The sequence below is a fragment of the Pygocentrus nattereri genome, chromosome 4, assembly GCF_015220715.1.
Source record: "Pygocentrus nattereri isolate fPygNat1 chromosome 4, fPygNat1.pri, whole genome shotgun sequence".
Lineage (NCBI taxonomy): Eukaryota > Metazoa > Chordata > Actinopteri > Characiformes > Serrasalmidae > Pygocentrus > Pygocentrus nattereri.
This window is the reverse complement of record NC_051214.1, coordinates 3,253,825-3,278,728: the sequence shown is the minus strand read 5'-3', so window position 1 is coordinate 3,278,728 and position 24,904 is coordinate 3,253,825. Positions and strand designations below refer to the sequence as shown.

General features: G+C 45.8%; 1 protein-coding gene across 27 annotated transcripts in view; it reads left to right on the top strand.

The window, feature by feature from the left end:
* The window catches only part of epb41l2 (erythrocyte membrane protein band 4.1 like 2), a 136,947-nt gene that overhangs the window by 27,829 nt on the left and 84,214 nt on the right, over positions 1 to 24,904 (top strand). For all 27 annotated transcript variants that reach the window (XR_005130179.1, XM_037537590.1, XM_037537589.1 and 24 more), the window contains one exon: positions 24,546 to 24,751. Coding sequence is in view for 26 of the 27 variants with exons in the window: in XM_037537590.1 (XP_037393487.1) it covers positions 24,560 to 24,751 (192 nt within the window). In the remaining variant the exon portion in view is untranslated. The remainder of the gene's footprint in view (positions 1 to 24,545; positions 24,752 to 24,904) is intronic.

The following is a 24,904-nucleotide window of genomic DNA, read 5'->3' as shown; positions in this document are numbered from 1 at the left end:
TCCACAGGCGTTTTCTCAGGGGGCGCGAGGGGGTCCTCTCTCTGAGCGTCTGAAACGAGGTTGATAACGCTGGAGAATACTAATTGCTCTTGTTCTCACCGACGTTCTTGTCTCAGAGCCATCTCCAGCTTCTGCTGCCAGTGGAGTTCCCAACTGTTTGGTATTCCGGTCGAGTCCTCGTGTTCAGTCAGTGCTGGAGGTTTCCCTCCAGTTCAGCAGCTCCCCTTATTACATTTAAGGATCAAACGCCTTCAAAGAGGGGGGCAATTATTTATTATCACCCCCCCCCCCCTTAATTCTTCAGTGATATGAAGCTGAAGTCGGAGATTCTCCAGGTTCTCGTTTGAATTTTCCCGTTCCACCTTAAATGGAGCAGCAGCTACGTTCTGGAGCTTCAGACGTCAGAGCTGCTGGATTATTTAAGGTGGAACGGGAGAGTTAGCTAACTACCGAGACGTTGGCATACAAGTAGTGATTTTTTAAGTGCTTGTTATGAAGATAAAGGACCAGAATAGACTGAAACGACATCAAACTGAGGTAAAACTGTGTTTATCGTAATTTTCTAACAGAGAAAATTCCCACATCTGTGGGCTTCTTTGGTCTCTTGTTCTCCGTCTTCCCAGTTTTCCTGTTTTCTCATGTCTCTCTGTTTGGAGGGTCACGTAGCCCCACCACTTCGCCCCACCCCTCTATCTCAACTAGAGTCAGGACACCCCACCCCTAGACGTGAACCCTGCAAAGCAGAGGGGTAGAGCTGAGTGGTGAGGTGGGACTGGACCGAAGAACCCGGTTCCTGTTTAAACTGAAGGGCTGGCCATTTATTTTCTTAACTAGAACCGGGCTGGTCAGCTGGCCAACGGCCGAAAAGAGCCAACATGCTAAACGGCCCGTCGTTAATATCACAGGCCCTACAGTCTGATTCACTGTAACGTGACCGAGTCCTGTCCAAACATTTCTGGGCGAGTGGTTAGGAACCGTCCAGGCTCCTCGTAAACCGGCTCTGGGAGAGTCCGGGAATATGGGAGAGAGAGCGAGTGAGAGATAAAGGAAGTGACTGCATGAAAAAAGACTGAGAGGAAACCCGGAAACACGGCCTGATGGGAACAGTGGTCCTGTCGACACGTTGGGTTTCCCGTCCCCACGGCGACCAGGGCCGGGGTTAATGGTCAGGGCTGTGCCGAAGGGTCTGTGGGAAGATAAACAGCGGCGGTCAGGACGCGGCCGGCGCGTCGGCCCTGAGCTGTGAGAACCACACGTCCCGTCACACCTGTGACCAGCCGGAGCCGCGGGTCGCGCTGCTCGGGTTCTGGGGTTTACGCACCAGGCCGAACGACTGGACACTACGTTTACGTAATGGTTTGATAAGTGTTCCTGAGCTCCGGTTCTCCAGAGATGAGGGGCTGCAGGCGTTCGTTCCGGCTGTGATGGTCGCAGAGTGAAGGTGTGGGAATGTGAAGGTGTGTCACCGACTCGGCCCTCGCGCCTTCAGAGGGCTTCTCGTTTACCGCCTTGCGTGGAAAACCACCGTCTGCTCACAGTGAGTGTGTGTGTGTGTGTGTGTGTGTGTGTGTGTGTGTGTGTGTTTACAGTTACTGTGATCAGTGTTAGACCCCAGAGAGGTGTTGCTATGGTGTGTGTGCACTTGTGTAGTGATTAAAGCCTGAAAACCCCACCGGCCCACCGGAGAGGGGTCAGCTCCACCCTCTTACCCTGACTCCTCTCTCTCTCTCTCTCTCTCTCTCTCTCTCTCTCTCTCTCTCTCTCTCTCTCTCTCTCTCTCTCTGTCTGTCTCGGTCTCTCTCTCTCTCTCTCTCTCTCTCTCTCTCTCTGTCTGTCTGTCTCGGTCTCTCTCTCTCTCTCTCTCTGTCTCTCTCTCTCTCTCTCTCTCACTGTATTTTTTCTCTCTCTCTCTCTCTCTCTCTCTGTCTCTCTTTCACTGTATTTACTCTCTCTCGGTCCCTCTCTCTCGGTCTCTCTCTCACTGTATTTACTCTCTCTCTCTCTCTCTCTCTAATCTATTAAATGATTCAGTAGTCATATTGAATCATTTAAATGTTTCCTAAAGAATCCTATTCAAATTGATTCATTTCCGAAACACTTGGATAATCAAGTTGGAATCATCTGTTTCTTAAAGAATCACAATCAAATAGATTTTTTTTTTCAATCATTGATCGGCTTCCTTAATGATTAAATTATTGAATTATTTCCTAAACATTCATAAACTGAACTGTTGATTCATTTTCTAAAGAATCATAGTCAGATTGAATCATCGGTTTCATAAGGAATTTTAATCAAATTGAATCGCTGAATCGTTTCCTAAAGAATCCGACTAAATGATGGTGAGCTGAGTTTTACACTCTCGTGTTTATCATTAGGACGGTGTAATAAACAGCTGTGTGTGTGTGTGTGTGTGTGTGTGTGTGTGTGTGTGTTGTCACGTGTCCGGTCTGTGTGTCTGTAGGCCTCGTAATCCTCTAATCTTATGTTTCTAAGCCAAATGGTGAATGGGCTGCGATTCCTCGCTCTAACCGCGGATCTGTTGGTGCAGATGGCCGGGTGGGATAACACGGATTACACGCTGCCCAGGGCTTTATTTTTCACGCTCTGAAAATATTTTTATAACAGCCAGCATATTACAGTGCATCTTAAGGGGCTGCGTATTTCTTTTACACAAAGATCTTCATATAGTTTCTGAAAGGGGAATTCCACCAGTATTTCAAATTTTCGGCATTTAGTCAATCATTAAGATGTAAAGAGGTTCAGAGCAGTTTGGTGTGAAACGGTTCAGACGTCTTTACAGTGGTGGTGATGGGAACCAGGCGTCGCCATGACTACAACACAGATATAGACACTTTATTTACCATCCAGAACCACCAGAGAACCTACACGAGTCTTCTGAGCTTATATGGAATGTTGATGATGGAAAATAGTGGAAAATCTGGAATAATGAGTTTTCTTTGGGGACTATTTTGCCGCACAGCGCCCTGCATGTCTCCCTCCTCCATGAATGGAGTTGAAGTTCTCTAAACTCTCATAACACAGCGTCTCAGTCATCAGGCAGGGAATTCAGAACCAGTTCATGTAGGAACTTTCTGTGAGGAGCTTTTAGAGGGACGTCTGGTTCCTGTCACTCCAGAACAGAGCGAATCCCACCAAACCACTCTGAACGACGCTGCTTACATCTTGACCATCTAATTATGCAGAAATTTTGAAAAAGTGGTTGAGTTTCCCTTAAACAGCTGGAAACTAACAGTCATATTTGGTCACTTCAGTCATTTACCATTTAGATATTGATCTATATTGTTTTGGACGTCCCTGACCGGCGGGGCTGGGTCCAGTCCGGGTGGCTCCATCGTTCCAGATGTGTTTCTGTCTCGGGACGGGGCTCCGGGGGAAATCAAGGGCGTGTTGGGTGGAGGTGATGATGTCATCTCTTGGGGTATCAGTCAGTCGTCCCAGCTCCACACAGAATCCACAACAACAGCGATGATAAACGGCCCGGGAGCAGCAGCAGCTGGACGGTGTGAGCTCAGAGCTCTGACCTCAGAACGATTCAGTTGCTGTTCTTTGCGAAGCGATTCACTGAATCATCAGATCTCGGGTGCGGCCTCGACTCCATTCCAGCTTTTTTGCTGCGATGCTGAATCATTTTAACCTCCGACAGGCCTGCGTTTCGTACATCCTAAGGCCCGGAAGTTACTCAGAGCTCTGAGACACATGGAATGCTCGAAGGGAACTGGAGGAAGTGTTTACGCTTTAGTGGGATAAAGACGGTAAAAATGCTTCATTATTAATTTAAGCATTAAAATAAGCGTTTGGTTCCAAAATACGTTGAAAACTGTTTTCATACGTTTTTCATTTCCATTGAAATGAGTGAGCTGTGCTTGTATTAGAAGTGTCAGCGCTATGTGATGATTATTTAACAATTTCCTGCCATTATTAGAGAAATATTTGTGTTTTATTGAGTTAATTTGGGTGTTTATTTCGTATATAATGTCACAAAGGGAGTTTTGGAGCTGGACTCTGGTCCATTGGGTTGATAAGGAGACAACTACATCACATCAACTACATTTTGTTCTTGCTTTTTGCTCTATTTATGTTTATTTCTGTGCATTCTAGGGAAATAAGAAGCGCAAACGCACTTGTGGCACAATTTCTGTCTGTTTGGTGAGTCTGACACACTGGAAAAAGTCAGACATGCCATATCGTTGCACCGGCTGTAATTAGGTTCGTTATGTTCCCACCGCGTGTTAAATTCAGCAAATAAACAGGAATTATGCGTTAAAGTGTGTAGAAGTGTGTCTCAGTAGAGGATGTGGTCACTTATTTACGCCTAGCACATTAGACCGTGTTCAGACTGCAGGCGAATCAGATCTTTCGAGTCGACTGTCCACACGATCAGATCGGATTTGTGCGTCCAGGCATCACTAGCCTATCTGCATGGGTTGCCGTGGTAACGATGTAAGTGTCTACGTAGCTGTGCTGGATATGGCAAAAAATCGGATTCGGGCTGGTAGTCTATAATCAAATATAAATATATAATATATTTCCAAAAGTCTTCACTCACCCATCCAGATCACTGAGTTCAGGTGTTCCAGTCACTTCCATGGCCACAGGTGTATAAAGCCGAGCCCCTAGGCCTGCAGACTGCTTCTACAGACATTAGTGAAAGAATGGGTCGCTCTCAGGAGCTCAGTGAATTCCAGCGTGGTGCCGTGATCGGACGCCACCTGTGCAGCAAGTCCAGTCGTGAAATTTCCTCACTACTGAATATTCCACAGTCCACTGTCAGTGGGATTATAACAAAGTGGAAGCGATTGGGAACGACAGCAACTCAGCCACGAAGTGGTCGGCCACGTAAAATGACAGAGCGGTCAGCGGATGCTGAGGGGCATAGTGCGCAGAGGTCACCGACTTTCTGCAGAGTCCATCACTACAGACCTCCAAACTTCATGTGGCCTTCAGATCAGCTCAAGAACAGCGTAGAGAGCTTCATGGAATGGGTTTCCATGGCCGAGCAGCTGCATCCAAGCCTTACATCACCAAGCGCACTGCAAAGCGTGGAATGCATTGGTGTAAAGCGCCGCCACTGGACTCTAGAGCAGTGGAGACGAGTTCTCTGGAGTGACCAATCACGCTTCTCCGTCTGGGAATCCGATGGACGAGTCAAGATTTGGTGGTTGCCAGGAGACGGTACTTGTCTGACTGCATTGTGCCGAGTGTAAAGTTTGGTGGAGGGGGGATCATGGTGTGGGGGTGTTTCTCACAAGTTGGGCTCGGCCCCTTAGTTCCAGTGAAAGGAACACCAAGAGATTCTGGACAGTTTCATGCTCCCAACTTTGTGGGAACAGTTTGGGGACGACCCCTTCCTGTTCCAACATGACTGCCCACCAGTGCACAAAGCAGGTCCATAAAGACGTGGATGAGCCAGTTTGGTGTGGAAGAACTTGACTGGCCTGCACAGAGTCCTGACCTCAACCCCATAGAACACCTTTGGGATGAATTAGAGTGGAGACTGTGAGCCAGGCCTTCTCGTCCAACATCAGCGTCTGACCTCACAGATGCACTTCTGGAAGAACGGTCAGAAATTCCCATAAACACTCCTAACCCTTGTGGAAAGCCTTCCCAGAAGAGCTGAAGCTGTTGTAGCTGCAAAGGGTGGGCTGACATCATATTAAACCCTATGGATTAAGAATGGGATCTCACTCAAGTTCATATGCGTGTGAAGCCAGACGACCGAATACTTTTGGGATTATAGTGTGTATAGACACCAGAGGTCGGCAGGATGTGTCTCCGGAGCTGCAGCAGCTCTTTCACTGCCCTCTTCTGGATCCACAGCTGAATCAGATCAGTAGGTAATAATAAAATAATCCTCCTCTACAGTAAAATAAAGCTCTGCTGATCCTTCAACACAGTTTAACAGTAAATGGTCTTAAACGCTGGAGTTAATGTAGAACTGCTGATTCACCCTTTAACCCTGAAGATCAGCGCAGATGGCTGGTCCCCATAGCAACGCAGACAACCGTCTCGCCCAGCTAGGAGCTATGAAACGGCAAAGAGAGAGATTTAAGATGAACATCGCTAATCTGGAGACGGATGGACTGATTAGTGTTTATAGTCACTCCAGCTGGTTTCCTGATAGGTTTAATCTGCAGTGAGAAACTGAAACACTAAAAAGTCCTGAGGCTGAAGTTTCTCATTCGCCAGCTTCTCAAATTTTCCCGTTCCAACTTAAACAGTGAAGCAGTTACATTCTGGGGCCTCAGGCACCGTTTAAGGAGGAACAGGGGAATTCAAACAAGAAGCTGGAGAATGAGAAGCGACTTCAGCCTCGTAAAAAGATGAACATTGAGAGACGTTTTACAAGAAACTGATCTAGTTTAGAGGAAAAGTTTCCTGCTGGAGATGCGAGAAAAGCGGCTGTAGCTGAGCTGAAGACTAAAGCAGAGCAGAGTCCGTCTGAGTTTTTATATATATATATATATATATATATAGTGTGTGTGTGTGTGTGTTTCTATGAACATAATACACACACACATGAATACTGTGTGTGCACTCACAGGTGGAGTGGAAGACTAATCTGTGCTGTGATTACCGTGAGGAACATCAGCGGTGCTGTCAGGATTTAGGAGCATCCCCCGTGGTGCGGTTCAGGATTTAGGCTGGGCTGGATTTACGTTTTTGCGGCGATTCCTCAGGAACTGGGGACGCTTTCTGTGTCATGATGAGCCCAGCGGTCCGAGGAATGAACTGCAGCGGTTCAGGCTGAACATCATCTGACGTAGAGCGCTGAGGGGTTGTTGCTATGACTCGGAGACCGTATCCATGGTAACGGCGCTGGGGAGGGAGGGCTGGGCAAGTGTGAGTGCGGAATTTATAGACTCTTGTGAGCAGCGGCAGTTCAGCGCAGGTTGGCTGCTGATGTGTCTGTTAGACCGAGTGGCCTGAGAGTGGTGCTTTATACTCAGGCGGGTTGTATTCGGACGCTCACCCGGTCACTCTGCTGTCCTTACAGTCCGTATATGGACACTAAAGCTGGACAAACACTACACCACTTTTAAAATCCAGACCATTTACGTGCTTAAGTGGTTGTTTGTATGGTGAAGGCATTCTTCAGGTCAATGGAGAATGTGTTGTATATGGAACCATATACAACCAAAAAGGGGCTAGATTAGGTTAGATTATATTAAGTGACCCCTATTAGTCCCACAATTGGGAAATTTCACCTCTGCGTTTAACCCATCCGTGCAGTGAGACACCCTATACACACTAGGGGGCGGTGGGCAGCCCTACCCACAGCGCCCAGGGAGTAGTAGGGGGTTGGGTGTCTTGCTCAAGGGCACTTCAGTCACGTACTGTCGGCTCATGGGATTTAACCGGTGACCTTCCGGTCACAGGGCTGGTTCCCTGACCTCCATCCCAGGACTGCCCCATAATATAGATGTGATGTCAAGCTTGTAACAGCAGAACCCTTTTTGGTGTTATATGCAACCATTTAAAAAAAAGAAAAAGTTGTATACTCCTAAAACAGATGGTTCTTCAAGGGCTCTTTAGTAAACAAAATGGGTCTATAATGATCCACGAACACTTGAAGAACTCTTTGCATGATTAAAGAGTGCTGTAGATGGTTCTGTCTGTTTGAAAATGGTTCTGTATAGCACCAAAAAGGGCTCTGCTATTGTTAGTGTCAAGGTTGCAGTGACAGAACCCTTTCGGGTGTTCTGTAGAACCGCTTTACAAAAAGGTTTTATATAGACCTAGATATAACACATTCATGCACATTTTCCATCAATCTTAAGGACCTTTTCATGATGCATGATGCGAAGAACCCTTTAATGATTCAAATGGGTCTTTGAGTGTTCAAGGTTTTGTATAGAACCATTTTATTTACTAAAGAACCCTTGGAGCATCAGGTTTTTAAAAAATATGTACGGTGTTAAGCTTGTAAAAATAGAAGAACCCTTTGGGTTCTGTATAGAACCAGCACATTTGCCATCCAGATTCAGATCCAGGCTAAATTGAGCAGTATAAATGTAGGCCCAGCTCAAGCAGTAAAAAACAATAAATTATTTTTGTGATGTCACAAAAACCAAGGCTTTCACATCCACCCACTGATTCAGCCTACAGCAGTTTAGCCCTGCCCATTTACACTGACGTTATAACGCTGCGTTCTGGTGGTGTTGGAAACTGGGAAATGCCACTCTTCCCACTTGTAAATTGCGCTCAAACAGCCAACAAAGTCGTATTTAAAACTGGTAACGACTCCGAGCTTAGAGGTCTGAAGGGGGAGGCCGTCCTACCCACCCAGAGAGAGCGAGGCCAGTTGTGCTGTCTCGGACCCCCAGCTACGGACGGCTGAGCATCACCAGGGATCATTCTCGCGATCTCCTGATAATACGACCAACACCTTTTGCATTCGGGAGCCTCACATGTGCCAGTCTTTAAGGCACAGTAACACAGTCAGCCTAATTCTTAAACGCAGAATATGAGCCCTTTAACACCTTAAAGAGGGAGGAATGCTTGGGGAACATGGAGAGAGAGAGAGAGAGAGAGAGAGATGGGGGAGAGAGATGGGGGGGAGAGAGAGAGATGGAGAGAGTAGGAGAATAATGGTGTTAGATTTGCTGGGTTTATTCTCAGGGGTTAAGCGATTTGACCCTGATCTGGACCCTTTTGCTCTTCTTTGATCCTCTTGCGTGACAGAGACACAGTAATTCTGCCAGGATGATGCTGTGAAAGCAGATGCTGAAGTGTTTCCTTCCCACAAGGTTCAGGACCTGCGGCTTAAAGCGATAGTTTGATGCATTCAGTATCTCTAATAGTCTTTATGGTGCGGTTCGTGACCCTGCGTGACCCACTGTTATCTGTAAAATTGTAGGCAGAGCTCAGAGGATGAGCCTGGCCGACTCTGATTTCAGCTATGCAATCTATCTCCGTGTTTCTGTAATACACCATGCAGTGCTAGAAATGTGAACATACAGTTCTGTGTGAAAGTCTCAGGCACCCAAGACACATTTTCTGAATCTGTTTATTTGTGTACTTTGTGTTTATTTGCTGAGAAAAGTGTTAATATTTGAATTTATAGAATATTAATCAATAATTATTGATAAACTGTGATTTTCTGGATGTTGGTGTGTTTGTTTACCCATCTCCAAGCCTCTCCTTGAGGAAGCCCAGTATTATATGTAGTTAAAAAGCAGCTCCTGATTTGACCAATCAGTGCTCAGTAAATTGAGCTCATGATTGGATGATATTAACGAGTCTCTGTGGCGGCTGTGAAGGTGTCCAGGAAAAATATGGACCGGAGAAATTCTTGTTACTTTTTATTGTTTTTCTGTTTATTTGAATTATGAATACGACTTTGGGGGGAAAAAACAAAGCTTAGAACATAAAAGGTGCCATAACTTTTGCACAGACTGTGCCTTTTTATTTACCTGTGTATTAAACTGTACAGAAGTGTGTGTGTGTGTGTGTGTGTGTGTGTGTATATATATATATATATATATATATATATATATATATATATATATATATATATATATATATATATATATATATATATATATATATATATATATATATATATAGAGGGTGTATGAAGTTATTTACACTCATCTCTGTGTTTGTGTCTGAAATCTGATTTTGTGCCTCAGTTCCACGATTCTGGCAGCGTTTTTTGGATGAGCTATCCGTCACAATACGATCTCGGCTGAGCCCAAACAGCCGAACCTGCCCCCGGGTTCCTCAGGGGGAGGGGTGATCTGGAATGAAGATAAAAAAACGCCTGTAGTTTCTATATAGATTATATAATGAGTGCAGTAGTTCAACTTTGTGATCATAAATTTGTATATATTTACATACATACACACAGGTACACTCACCAGCCACTTTATAAGGTACACCTTGCTAGTAAAAGGCTGGACCCCCTTTTGCCTTCAGACTTTCAACAAGGTATTGGAAACGTTCCTCAGAGATGTTGGTTGGTTATTTGAGTTCCTGTTGCCTTTCTATCATCTGGAACCAGTCTGCCCATTCTCCTCTGACCTCTCACATCAACAAGGCATTTTCGTCCACACAACTGACCGCTCACTGGATATTTCCTCTTTTTCGGACCGTTCTCTGTGAACCCTAGAGATGGTTGAGCGTGAAAATCCCAGCAGATCAGCAGTTTCTGAAATACTCAGACCAGCCCGTCTGGCACCAACAACCACGCCACGTTCAAAGCCCCTTAAATCCCCTTTCTTCCCCGTTCTGATGCTCGGTCTGCACTTCAGCAGGTCGTCTTGACCACCTCTACAGGCCTGAATGCAGTGAGTTGCGGCCGTGTGATTGGCTGATCAGCTATTTGTGTTCACAAGCAACTGAACTGTACCTAATAAAGTGGCTGGTGAGTGTATATAGGCATCACCTTATTTAAGTTATCACTAAAACTTTTTGTTCTTACCAAAAATTAGACAAATTTTTCCACAGATCATAAATGAATGGTCATTGTGGCTGATCTCTGTAATAATCAGTGAATGTTTTTATGCGAATGACGGTTCATGTACTTGTTATTAACTTATATGACGTGGTTTATTGTGCGATTATATGGCGGTGAAATGTCTGTGTTTTCTTGTTTTGTCAGATTTTTCTCCCTTATTTTGACCCGAACCCTAAAACCGCATTCACGCTTTACCACGGCGATCGCGTTTCTATAATTCCGAAGGTTTCCACATTTTTCCCAGCGCTCCAGAGCCGGTCTAGAAGTGTAAGAGTGCAGCATGAATAATGCATGTGTGGAGCGTGCCAGTACATTCAGAGGCCTCCACGCTTCGGCTCAATCCGGTTAATGAGGGCCATTAGTTCAGCTCGGCCGAGCGTTATCAACAGCTCAAACGACCTGCAGGGCCGCTCTCCGTGGGGGCTTCAGGGGTCCGTGTAGCTCTGACCCTCCTTTTGTTACTGACTGGGTGAAGCTGCTCAAACTACAGGCGCGTCACCATAGTAACCGTGCGCCCCCGGCAACCAGCTGAAGCACGTGAAGCTGTGGGAATCGAACACAAAGGACAGGAAATGACCGTAAACTTCAGAGGGAGGCGGGCGTTGGTGTTTCTTCAGTCGTGTGTGAGGTCAGTCAGAAAGTCAGTCGGCTCTGCTTGTGTCGCGGCTTTTGTTCACGGCGCAACTTCCGTGCAACTGTTTGAGTTTCTTCGGAGGAATACCAGCCTTGAGTAGGCCACTCAGTAACCAATCCGCCATCTTCGTGCCCACGTCTCCTGTGAAATCTAAGCTTATATAGATGTATGTCGTTCAACGTGGTCACATGACGTGTTATCAGCAATTTGATTGGCTGTTTCGTGAAACTTGTTTCACAAAGTGCAGTTTGGTTTCGTGTAGGTTTCAAGCAACTGAAGTTGCAAGGAATTTTCCCCAACTGAATGAAAAGATGAGAGGAATATAAAAGAATTGGCCTTGAAATTAAACTAAAAATAACACGCAGCTTAATAAAGAGAATCACAGGCAGATCTGAAATAACGTCAGTAAACAAAGATGAATAATAGTAGAGGTGGTGTGAAGAGACCAATCTGAACAGATATATGTGCTCGGATTATAACATGGCCAAAACTGACCACTATTAGAAAAAAATAAAAGCAATGTGCCACCACACCACCTTTTATATCGCGCTTTTAAATGTGGTCGGTGTGTTTACCGCACCCTCCACACAGCAGACTGGGGTTCGATTCCCCATCCGGGCAGCCACACAGCCATACACTGATAAGAGTCCTTGGGCTAGACTCCCAACTCTACATTCACGCACAGCACTGTGCGAAAGTTTTGCCATCTAAGCAAGTTTTTAACCAGTTTCCCTCAGCAGTGAGTTTAGCACAGTATACACATTAGAATAAAGTCGTATTCATAATTCAGATAAACAGAAAAACAATAAACAGTAACAAGAATTTCTCGGGTCCATATTTTTCCTGGACACCTTCACAGCCGCCACTGAGACTCGTTAATATCATCAATTACATCATGAGCTCAATTTACTGAGCACTGATTGGTCAAACCAGGAGCTGCTTTTTAGCTACATATAATACTGGGCTTCCTCGAGGAGGAGAGGCTTGGAAATGGGTAAACAAACACACTGACATCCAGAACATCACTGCATGTTATCTATGTTATCATCTATATATATATATATATATATATATAAAATTATAGAATGTTAATTAATGATTTTTATTCAAATATTTACACTTTTCTCAGCAAATAAACACAAAAAACGACACAAATAAATAGGTTTTGAAAATGTGTCTTGGGTGCCAAGACTTTTGCCCAGTACTGTACGTCTGTAATGCTATTAAACTGTAGGTCATGGGCTTGGGGGCAGTTATGGGCTTGGGGGCGGTCATGGGTTGGAGGTCAGGGAACCAGCTTCCTGAACGGAAGGTCGCCGGTTTGATCCCCAGAGCTGACAGTCCATGACTGAGGTGTCCATGAGCAAGACACCTAACCCCCAACTGCTCCCCGGGCGCCGTGCATTGGGCTGCCCACCGCTCTGGGCAAGTGTGCTCACTGCCCCCTAGTGTTTGTGTGTGTGTGTTCACTAGTGTGTATGTGGTGTTTCACTGCACTGATGGGTTAAATGCGGAGGTGGAATTTCCCCGTTGTGGGACTAATAAGGGTCACTTAATCTTAATCTAGTCTGATATGCTGATTTTTATTCCATTTTTTATCAATTAAAGACACTGGAATCTAAGTAGGAGCTTCCTGGACGAGAGCTTTACTCTCCGTGGGGTTTCTTCTTCTCGTTGCGTTTCTCTGGGTCAGCCGTTTGTGTTTATTTTGTTTTCTTTAGAGAAAGTGATTCCAGTGAGGGTTTAAAATAGCAGTCATTTTTTAGCGTCTTGGCACTTGACCATGCCCTTTACCCGTGTCCCCAGACCCAGACTGGTTGTGGCCTGCTGCCCACAGCGGTCAGAATCCAGTGGTTCCCATGGTTCTCCTGAAACAGGCCGGTTCCCTGTGGCTTGGCCCCGCTGGACCCCAGGCTTTGTAGTGCCTGGACTTGAGGCCAGCCCGCTTTATTCTGGACGAAGCTCGTGCCGTAGACGAAGCCAGAGCAATTAACTCCTTTTGTCTCGATCTCTTTTCACGCTGGAGATGGAGAGCAGAGCCGGTTTCAGAGAAAGCTGTCCATCATCTCCACGGAGCGCGTGTTCTGGGGTCCGGGTGGTCCGCGTCATTTTATCTACACTCGCTGTCCGTTTGATCAGCTCCACTTACTGTAGAGCTGCACTCTGTAGTTCTACAGTTACAGACTGTAGTCCATCTGTTTCTCTGATACTCTGTTACCCTGTTCTTCAGCGGTCAGGACCCCCATGGTGTTGCGCTGGTCCGAGTGGATCAGACACAGCAGTGCTGCTAGAGTTTTTGAACACCTCAGTGTCGCTGCTGGACTGAGAACCAGAAATATCCAGCCAACAGCGTCCTGTGACCACTGATGAAGGACTAGAGGATGACCAACACAAACTGTGCAGCAGCAGATGAGCTGTCGTCTCTGACTTTACATCTACAAGGTGGACCGACAAGGTAGGAGTGTCTAATAGAGTGGACAGTGAGTGGACACAGTGTTTAAACACTGAAGCAGCCTTGCTGTGTCTGATCCACTCACACCAGCGCAACACACACTAACACACCACCACCCAAATAGTACCTGCTCTGTGAGGGTCCATGGGGGTCCTGACCACTGAAGAACAGGGTATCGGAGGAACAGATGGACTACAGTCTGTAGCTGTAGAACTACAGAGTGCTCAGCATGTGACTGCATTCACTCCACCGGCGTGTCCAGCGCTGCTGTTGAGCTGCAGGTAATTGGAAGCAGCGCTTCAGGTTTTAGTCTAACCTGATTAAACCCGCTGGCGACGTCCACGTCGGTCCAGATTAGTGAAGGTTTAGCGGCAGCTGTGAAGCGCTCGGGCTTTCCGATGCTGCTGAAAGCGAGAGGGTTTGGCGATCGTGTGGTTTCTGACGCCGCATGGCACTGTGGTAGCAGCTGCACTCTTAAAGAGATGGTTCTTCAAGGGTTCTTTGGCAAAGAAAATGGTTCTCTATGGAACCATGAACACTCAAAGAACCCTTCGCGTGATTAAATGGTCTCTGCATTGTGGAAGGGTTCTTTATATTGACGGAGAATATGCCGTTGATAGCTTTTGAGAAGGGTTCTGTTGTTACAAGAAGTTTTTTTTTTCCGGGTTCTTTAGCAAAGAAAATGGTTCTCTGTAGAACCAAGAACACTTTGCATGATTAAAAAGTTCTTTCCATCCTGAAAGGGTTCTTCCGAGTGATGGAGAATCTGCTTGAATGTGTTGTAGATGGTTCTGCGTAGAACCTTTTTGAAAAGAGGCCTTTAAGAATCCTTGGGCTAGACTCCTAACTCTGCATTCACCTGTTCTATATAGCACCCAAAAGGTGTAACAATGCAAGAACCATTTGGGTGCTGTATAGAACTTTTCTGTGTAGAACCATCTACAGCACATTCACCATCAATCTAGAATCCCTTCATAATGCAACGAACCCTTTAACCACGCAAAGGGTTCTTTGAGTCTTCATGGTTCTAGATAGAACCATTTTCGTTACTAAAGTGTTGGAAGTCAATTGAATTTATCGACTAACGACTCGGCATCTCGACATGCCGGAGACCCAACAGGCCTGGACTGTGAACCCGACCCTCATTCCGATTTTCCGATATCTGGATGCCGACGTCGCTGAAGCAGCCGCTTCATTCAGATGAACTGAAGCTGAAACTCTGCTCGTTTGTGGTTCTGATTGACGGCCGGTGGCTTATCTCGCTCGGCTGCGGTCTCAGCGGAACCTCGGTCGGAAAACGCGGCCTATTAATGATCCGTTGGTGTGAAAATAAAGCTGGAAAACATCTGGATTGGGAAAGGCTTTAGGATATGTTGGGAAATACTCTCATTTGTGTGAGAGTTGGACTGGAATCCTGCTTTTCTCCGACTTCAGAAGTGGCTTTATTGGCCAGCTGGGAAGGAATGTGCCTTGGCAGGAGTTCCCGTTACGACCGGCACAGTAACGAGTAAATAAATGACACGGAGCGGATAATAAACCCTAAATAGAGCCCTCACCAACTCCGGGATACAGTCTTTATAGACGTCTCCGTTTAGAGTGCAGGGAGCCATTAGGCGCTCAGTTGGTTCTCAGTAGCTTCTTTGATTAGAAGGTTCAGAGAAATGATGAATATTCATGTGTCCATTCACTGTATTTCCAAAGTATTCGCTCGTCTGGATTCACACGAACATGAGTGACGTCCCGTTCTTAATCCATGGTTTTAATATGATGTCGGCCCACCCTTTTCAGCTGTGTCCACTCACTGTCCACTCTATTAGACACTCCCACCTTGTCGGTCCACCATGTAGATGTGAAGTCAGAGACGACAGCTCATCTGCTGCTGCACAGTTTGTGTTGGTCATCCTCTAGTCCTTCATCAGTGGTCACAGGACGCTGCCCACAGGACGCTGGCTGGATATTTTTGGTTCTCAGTCCAGCAGCAACACTGAGGTGTTTAAAAACTCCAGCAGCACCGCTGTGTCTGATCCAACTAACCAACACTAACACACCACCACCACGTCAGTGTTACTGCAGTGCTGAGAATGACCCACCACCCAAACAGTACCTGCTCTGTGAGGGTCCATGGGGGTCCTGACCACTGAAGAACAGGGTAACAGAGTATCAGTGAAACAGATGGACTACAGTCTGTAACTGTAGAACTAAAGAGTGCAGCTATACAGTCAGTGGAGCTGATAAAGTGGACAGTGAGCGTAGAAACGAGGAGGTTGTTCAGTTTTTATATGTTAGGCTTAATTTTTTCTGGGTGGATCTTCTCAGAATTATTAGTGCTTTTGGATTCTATTCATTACCTTTAAGTTCCCTCTGACCCACTAATCCTGCGATCACGTTACCAGCCTGAAGCGCCAAAAACAGGTTTTTGGCCCTGATGCGACTCCGATCTGACCTGAGCCACTTTCATACGTGGTCCTGGATCGGATGCGTGTCCGATTCGTGGCCATGTGACCTTAATGTGACGCTCAGATCGGAATTCACGTGTGCCATCGTTCAGCGTTACCACGGCAACAGCGCCGAACAGCCGTTAAAGCCTGTAAACGGTGGAAAAGCAGCTCATCTCGCCTTTTCCTCCTCCGTCTGGCTCTAATAATGAAGCTGAGAGCTGATCAGAGTTAATGATCTTCTCAGCGAAGCTCGTTCTGCTCGTTAGTTTGTGCTGATGATGCAGTGATTCTGTCGCGTGACGTTACCTGAGGAGGAGGAGGAGCTCATGAGGGTCAGTTCAGGCCGGTTCATCACGTTAATGACCGATTTGAGTCGCTGGCCTAAACGAGTGTGAACCGTCGAGTCAGAGAGATCGGACTTGAGCAGCGAGGCTTGTAGTGTGAACGTAGCCTTATTGTGAAACTACAATAAAATGAGAAATGTAGGTCGTTCGCCGCTACAAATAAAACCGCCGCTCATCAGTATCGGCGATATTACAGGCAGCCGGTATCGAGCGCACTCCTGTCTCTTTAAGGCGGCTGCAGTTGTACTGGGCTGCCAGCGCACATCGCAGTGGAGTATCATGAGGGAATTTATCACATTAATAATAATAAATCGGCGTATTTCCGCCCCTGAGAGTGTGTGTGTGTGTGTGTGTGTGTGTGTGTGTGTGTGTGTGTGTGGACTGGAGACTTGCTGGTTATGTGTGGTTATTTATTTAATGTCTCAAAGGAAAATGAATAATTCTGTCAGTGAGGCTGCGCTGGGTAATGTACAGTAAGGGCGTGTCCGGTGTGTTCGCGCTGCCTCTCTCTCTCTCTCTCTGCCTCTCTCTCTCTCTCTCTCTCTCTCTCTCTCTCTCTGAGTGCGACGGGAGGGTGAAAGCGTCAGGAGGTAGGAGATTGACCTTGTTATGCTGTATGTGTGGTTTGGTTACTGTAGTTATGCTTGTGCTGCCGTCCCTGCGGTCCAGCTATAGGTTAACGCGCAGCTATAGAGGGTATAAACACAGGGGTCGCAGCCCAAATGTGAAGAAGAGCCATTCTGTCCATTTAACGAGAATCAAACCATCAACACTTTATTCCCATTTTACCATCTCGACTGTGAATGTGTCTCAGTGGGTGCTGATGTACTAATATAGACTAAAACATATAAACTAAAACTCAGACGGACTTTGCTCTGCTTTAGTCTTCAGCTCAGCTACAGCTGCTTTTCTCGCATCTCCAGCAGGAAACTTTTCCTCTAAACTAGATCAGTTTCTCGTAAAACGTCTCTCAACGTTCGTCTTTTTACGAGGCTGAAGTCGCTTCTCATTCTCCAGCTTCTTGTTCGAATTCCCCCGTTCCACCTTAAACGGTGCCTGAGGCCCCAGAATGAAAATGGTGCAGCAGTTAAGGTGGAACGGGACAATTTAGCTACCTATTGAGTCATCAGCAACTGTCGCTTGTTACGAAGATAAAGGACCATAAAACCACATCGAACTAAGATAAAACATTGATTATTGATTATCGTCATTTTTAACAGAGGAATTTCTCACATTTGTGTGTTTCTTTGGTCTCTTGCGCTCGTTGGTCTCGCCCGTTTTTCTTTCTTTCGTATCGCTCTGTGATAAACCTGCGTTTGGAGGGTCGTGTAGCCCCAACACTTCACTCCACCCCTCTATCTCAACCCCTTGACATGAACGGGCAAAACGGAGGTTTAGGGCTAAGTGGTGGGGCAGGGGGTGAAGTGGGATTGGGCCTTAAACCGTCTCAGGCTCCCAGACACGGATGGCTGTGGCATCGCCGGGGATCGAGTAGGGCCGAGCGATTAGTGAAGTGCAGTAATTGTTTCTGAGGTCTGATCGTGTTAAATAATCGTGATCTCAGGACTGACTGAAATATTCGTGACTGTGATTTTGGCCGTAATCGAGCAGCCCTGCCGCTTAGACGGCTGCACGTGTTCCAATAACCACAACTATTCATAGTTTTTATTTGTGCTGAAATGTTTTGAAATGGATCAAGTGTGAAGATAATGTTTTGTCTGTGAAGTGCTGGAATGGTTGATGTTAGGCGGTGTGTGTGTGTGTGTGTGTGTGTGTGTGTGTGTGTGTGTGTGTGTGTGTGTGTGTGTGGTTGGAGATTCCACACATAGCGGTGATGGCTGAGCTGTTTTGGTCCTGAACCGCAGTGAACAGAAGTGTGACATCTTGCTGACCGAGCACATACCTGCCGCAACATCACACACACACACACACACACACACACACACACACACACACACACACACACACACACAGTGTGTGGAGCACTACTGAAACCACGGCAACCAGCAGCAACATCACACCGATGTTTACACACTGCGATTGTTCAGAGGGGTGTTTGTGAGGAAATGAAATCTGACCGCTGTGTGTGTTCTGTGTCCGTGTGTTTATGAATGTAGAGAAATACGGGGTGTGTGTGTGTTTCCAAAGCGCATTATGGACCACTTTCAAGAATTTTCTCTTTTTTGTGATGCACATTGTTCAGAGTAGGCTTTACATCTGCAAGACTACATGTCGCTGCTGTCGGGTCAAAACCTCGTAACTCCGAAACGGGAACTTTTCAGGAGAGGGAAAAAACATGCTCTGCTTTCAATGGAAGTCAATGGAACCAGAATTTTTTCCAAGTCATTTTGGGACGTTCCCTTTAGTCCATACGTCATGAAATTTACACACAATGTAAAGAGTAACAGATATTTTGAAATTGTCAAAAAATTGAAAAAGGTCAAAAATGTGTGTGTGTATATATACATTAGGTGTGTGTGTATATATACACACCTAACATATACACATTTTATATATATATATATATATATACACCTAATGTATATAACATTACTAACACTATTACACATGTAAATCATTATTCTACTTTCTTAATTAGGGCAAGCTCTACACCATGTTCTTACATATTAATACACCATTTTATATATAAATGTATATAACAAATATACAATATATAACAAAATAGACAATACAAAAAATATGTAGATATGCATATATGTACACACACACACACACACACACACACACACACACACACACACACACACACACACACACACTCTAAATTGTTAAATAAGCCTGTTTTTGGAGGTTGACAGTGGCCTATTAATAAGAGCCATATAACTTGAACAGATAAACCTGCTCCTGTATTCATTTCTTACCCTGAGCACAAGAGCGTCTCGTCTGGCTCGGTCAAATATTCAAATATTAAATATCGTTTCACGTCCGAATACGTGCATCTCGCCCACTCACGCTTAGATCTCCGAGCGTCAGGCTCTGCTTTAATTTGATAAAGATTACAGCCAATCAGAGACGCGGGCGTCACTAGGCAGACTACTGTAACAGACGATGGCTAAACGATGAGTCGTGACCGACGGCCGCGCCGGTCAGCTCTAGTGTTAGCGCTCACTCATCCGAGGCCCACTGAAGCGCCGTGACCGGTGACTTTGTTCTCCCTTTCAAAGTTTGAATAAAATAAACGGACGTATTTTCTGTCTCTGTAGCCACTAGATATGGGCAGTCATGGGCTGGAGGTTCAGGATCCAGCCTCGTGACCGGAAGGTCGCCGGTTCGATCCCCAGAGCCGACAGCGCATGACTGAGGTGTCCTCAACTGCTCCCCGGGCGCCGTGGATTGGGCTGCCCACCGCTCCGGGCAAGTGTGCTCACTGCCCCCTAGTGTGTGTGTGCTCACTAGTGTGTATGTGGTGTCTCACTTCACGGATGGGTTAAACGCGGAGGTGGAATTTCCAGATTGTGGGACTAATAAGGGTCACTAAATCTTGATTATTATTCGTAGCTCTGAAGTTTGAGCCTGCTAGCACTATCGCTCACTTTATGGTGCATAATAAGAGACAAAAAAAGCTTTTTTGTAATTGTAAATTATTGTTTGCTGCTTTGTGGATACTTGGATATCAAAATTAGCCGGAAGTCATATCTCTGATGTAAACAGCTCGTATAGTTAAGTGCTCATATAGATACTACTGTATCTGGATCTGGCAGTTCAGTACTCGTATAGATGAGTGTGTGTGCGGTTTGTCACCAGATGGCTCGGCTATAGAGGTTATATAACTGGAGCTGTAAAGCTTTTTGCCTCATGAGCACGGTCATATGACACGAACCGCCCTGACATGCAATCCAGAAAAACAAGCTCAAAACAATCAGTCAAATGAGAACCGCTTTGAAGTTGTTGCATAAATCGGTCATTAGAGTCATTAGTAAACGGCGTCATTCAGAGCTGCTGAATGTGAAACGCACCGCTCTTGAGCATCAGTGAGATCCGCAGTGGTGGTGATGGGAACCAGAGTGAGAGAACTCTCACATAGGGCCGCAGAAAAGCGAAGCAGAGCCCCCTTATGACAACAAAGGACCCGCAGGACTGTCTAAGGAACACAGAAGTGGTGGGTCTACCTTAAATGCAACCTCATCGCAGAGGTCAACACCTAAAGTGTCCCAAACGACGTCTAGATACGCCAGCATTTGCGAAACGGACACTGTGGACCGATGGAGTAAAAATGCAACTGTTATGCCGCAGTCACTCAAGGTATGCTTTGAGGAAAATGAGCAGCATTTGATGATTCACTCGAAAGAGGCCCTGAAGACTCTGTGATAACTCTCTGTAGGACGAATCAATCTGAACCAAACAACGTGCAACGAGCTCCTCAGTATACGGAGTTCCGGACAAGCCGGGATGCCCCTGCGTCGGAGCGATGAGGTAGGCGCCGGACAGCCGTCGCAACGTTCAACCTCCGTTTGCAAGTTCCGGGTGCAGACCCCGGTACACCTTCATGTGTCTGGCAGAAAATGGAGATCACTTCCAGAATCACATGTAATGCAGTCGATTACACACGCGTCAAGGTACGCAGTGGGTTTTTTTGGTTCAGATTGCTTCATCCTAACAGGAGTTATAAGAAAATATTCAGGGCCTCTTCCAAGTGAATCTCCCTGTATTATTAGATTTTGGGGTCAAGTGGGAGCCCATAGCTTAAGAAACATCACTCAGGTAGGTAGAAGAACAGACTTTCCAGCAAATTCTGGAAACACGACAGTCAGAAAAACTAAAAGTAAAACCAGGCTGGCTTCTACAACAGGACAGTGATCCCAAACACACCTGAAAATCTGCCATGAACTACTTCAAGAAACATTTGCTAAAGCTTCTGGAATGGCCTGTGGTGGGACTTGACCATGTCTGGGTAGACCCTTTCACACATGACACAATTATTATTTACTATTTTTTTATTTTTATTTATTTATTATAATGAGAGAGCTTGAAAAAGTGCTCTATTGTTATCTCTATTGTTATTTCTATTGTTATCTCTGTTGTTATCTCTATTGTTATCTCTTATACTTCTTCTTTTTCCACACTTTTCTGCGATTAATACAGCCCCAACCGCTTAACGTGGCGCTGTGACTTGTGCTCTGTATGTTTGGAGCCGATCGGATTGGTAGTTTTTATTAAAATTAAGTTTAAAAATTAAAAACCTCCCATAAGAATTAATGATGGAATGTTCAGAGCTTCAGATTCTAACTGACATCAATGACGTCACAGCAGGCCACTCAGTCTCACAGACACAGCTGATCACGAAGGGAATCTGCTTTAAAATCCTTAAACTTTCACCTAGAAACTCCGTTTCAATTTTAAATGGTAGTGAAACTTGTTCTTTCTGAAACCCCAGAATATCTCATCACTCTATCAATTAGCTTTAGAGTTATGAGTGTTTGTTTGGCACTAAGCAGAGAAAACTGCCCCATTCACTCCCATGTAAATTTCTCAAAATCAGAATCTGCTTATTTCAAGATTTTCTCTGTGTTTAACTCGTCATAACTCAGACATTTTCTTCTCAGTACACACAACATTAAACCAAAATAATCCTCAAGGGGTCTCATCTCACACCGTCTCTCTGGTTAAGCGATAGAGTAAAGATTTCCTGAGTTATGACTGCTCAAACAAGGCTTCTCCACTAAGAGCTGCATAATAATAGAGTGACGGTTCATTTAAATGACCCCCCCCCCCAACACATACATCTCTCCCTCTCACACACACACACACACACACCACACAGACACACACACACACACACACACACACACACACACACACACAATGCACAGTTTTTAAGTGAAATCAAATTTACAGTAACATGAAAACGTCCTTTTTCACGTCAATAGTCCAGCTGGAGTGTCCAGACTTTAGCCCAGCACGCCCTTCTGCTTGTCATATTTCAGGCCCAGTTTCAGAATCTTTGGTCCTGTAAAAGTGTAAAATGATATTTTGGCAACTGAAGCTCAGCAGTGCCGAAATGATTTTCAGGATGTTTATTGTATTCAGTCGGGCTAAAGAAAGGCTCAGATAATTGAGTTTGAGGCTGGACGCTGAGCAGAGCGCTCATCTGGACTCTGTCACTGACTGAAGGCCACACACACTAACACACACACTAAGCCGCGGTGGACATGAGCTCTCAATGCTCGTTATTAACACGCAACGTGTGGAGAGCTGATGATCCTCTCAGACTCATCCTGCCCACAGAAACCAAGACCCTCACAGCGTCCAAACCAGCTCCCTGACCGTGTGGGGTTAGAGGCGTGTGTGTGTGTGTGTGTGTGTGTGTGTGTGTGTGTTGTAGAGGGTGGTATGGCCAAAAAATGCACTTAAAATTTCTTTTAATAATGTCTTTTATAAATATGAACAACAAATCTGTGTCAGCTTTGCTATACCATAGCTGGTTTATGGGGAGGCTGGCCGCTTCCTATTTCCCCCGTTATATCAAAAACAGCACTGATAAGCAGCAGAGGGCGCCCACGAGTGCGTCGTCAATGAATGGAAGTGAATGGGAATGGGAGTTTTTAGCTCAACGCTAAAAACGAGAAGTTAAAATAGTTTCTATTCACTCGGCCAGAACTTTCCTTTCACTTTAGAAAGCAGACGGATGGATTTCACTAAAAAAAACAACAAAGATATTCTCACCTGTATGTTTCCTTTTATCTGCAGCAGGAGGCGGGCTTTACTGCTACTGAGAGCTGAGTGGTTGGCGAGCGGAGCAGCTCATTGGCTCTTTCCATTTTTAAAATGTTGTTATATAAACATCAGGACTCGGTATCGGCGATACTAGAGGATCAGATATTGGTATTGGAAAGGGAAAAACTGGTATCGGTGCATCTCTAATTTTTATTGATACTTTTTAATCTCTGCTAAAGTGTATTTGGCCGTATAGTGTGTGTGTGTGTGTGTGTGTGTGTGCGCGTGTGTGTGTGTGAGGTATGTATGGCGTGATTGTGGATTTTGTAAATCCCTCCACAGAGCCAAGCTTACACACACACACACACACACACACACACACACACACACACACAGGTGTACGTGCATCTCCATATAGGCGCTCAGATGTGTAAGGTCTGTGGGCTGCATTGTGGACAGATTAGGTTGTGTATATGTACACAGGCATGTGCACAGGAGGCGCTCGGTGCAGGTGTGTTGTGTCTGCTGTGTGAGGGATTAGCTCTGTTCTGTTCTCACTGTGTGGGTATCATAGCCTCTTATCTCCACACACACACGCGCGCGCACACACATGCAGGCAAATGTATCTTATGTATTACGCAAATAGTAGCTGATGTGTTGTGAGTTGATGGTGGTTTGGTTCCTGATTTCTGCTGGACGCCTCCAGACATCCCATAATTTATTAAACAACATCAGCACCTGATTTAACACAGTGGAGTATTGATTAGAGGAAGCTGTGTGTGCTGTACATAAACACACACACACGTCAGAACATTTCAGGGTCACGCATGAGTCAGTATGAGAGTGTGAGAGTGTGTGTGTGTGTTTCTGTGTGAGAGAGTGTGTGTGTGTGTGTGTGTGTGTGTGTGTGTGTGAGATCTCTCTTCTCTAATCTCCTCCTCTGTGTATCTGCAGGTGTTTTCAGGTGCCTTGAGTTTATTTGGATGTGTTTCATTAATATTGAAGCCCTTTATTCTTCCTGATGGCTTGGGTATCTGGAAGTCTGTGTTAAGGTGAGGCGATACGTTCTCAAGGCACACATCACTGAAGGCCTGGGTTGTTCTGGTGAGAGCCGTGTCGGGCGTGGGAAACCGTGACTCTGCACTGTTATTGGATAGTTCTGTGATTAACAGTGCGCAGCAGCTACGAGGCTCCTGTAGCGCACAAGTAACGGAAGCTCATGTTCACCGGTCAGCATGACACTGACTGGGTGCCTGAATCATCGCTCGCCTCAAACTGTGTGGAGGTGTTTGTCATCTCTCGTAGACTTGATTCTGTGGTTTCTGACACTGTGTGACTCACTGTAATCTATAAAAGTCTCAGTGAGTTAAAGTAAACATCTCTCTCTCTCTCTCTCTCTCTCTCTCTGTCTCTCTCTCTCTCTCTCTGTCTCTCTCTCTCTCTCTCTCTCTCTCTCTCTCTCTCTCTTTCTCTCTCTCTCTCTCTCTCTCTCTCTCTCTCTCTCTCTCTCTCTCTCTCTCAGTGTGATTGGGCGTCATGACGACAGAGGTGGGTTCAGAGCCGGAGGTAAAGAAGGAGCCGGAGAAGTGTTCGGAGGAGCCGCAGGCTGAGCAGCAAGCCGAGCCCAGCGAGAGTGAGCCGAACCCGGGCGCTGACGCTGAGCCTGCCCCCGGCAACCCCACCAACCCTGACAACCCCGACAACCCCACCAACCCCGACAGCCAGGAGGTAAATGATCACAAGGGCCGATAGAAACGGCTTATTTAATTATTTAATAACTAATGTGGCTTATTTCTCCCTCTTTATCCATTATCCTAACCCGCTTCATCAGAAACACCCACCTTGTGCTTTCACTCACTGGCCGCTTCATCAGAAACACCC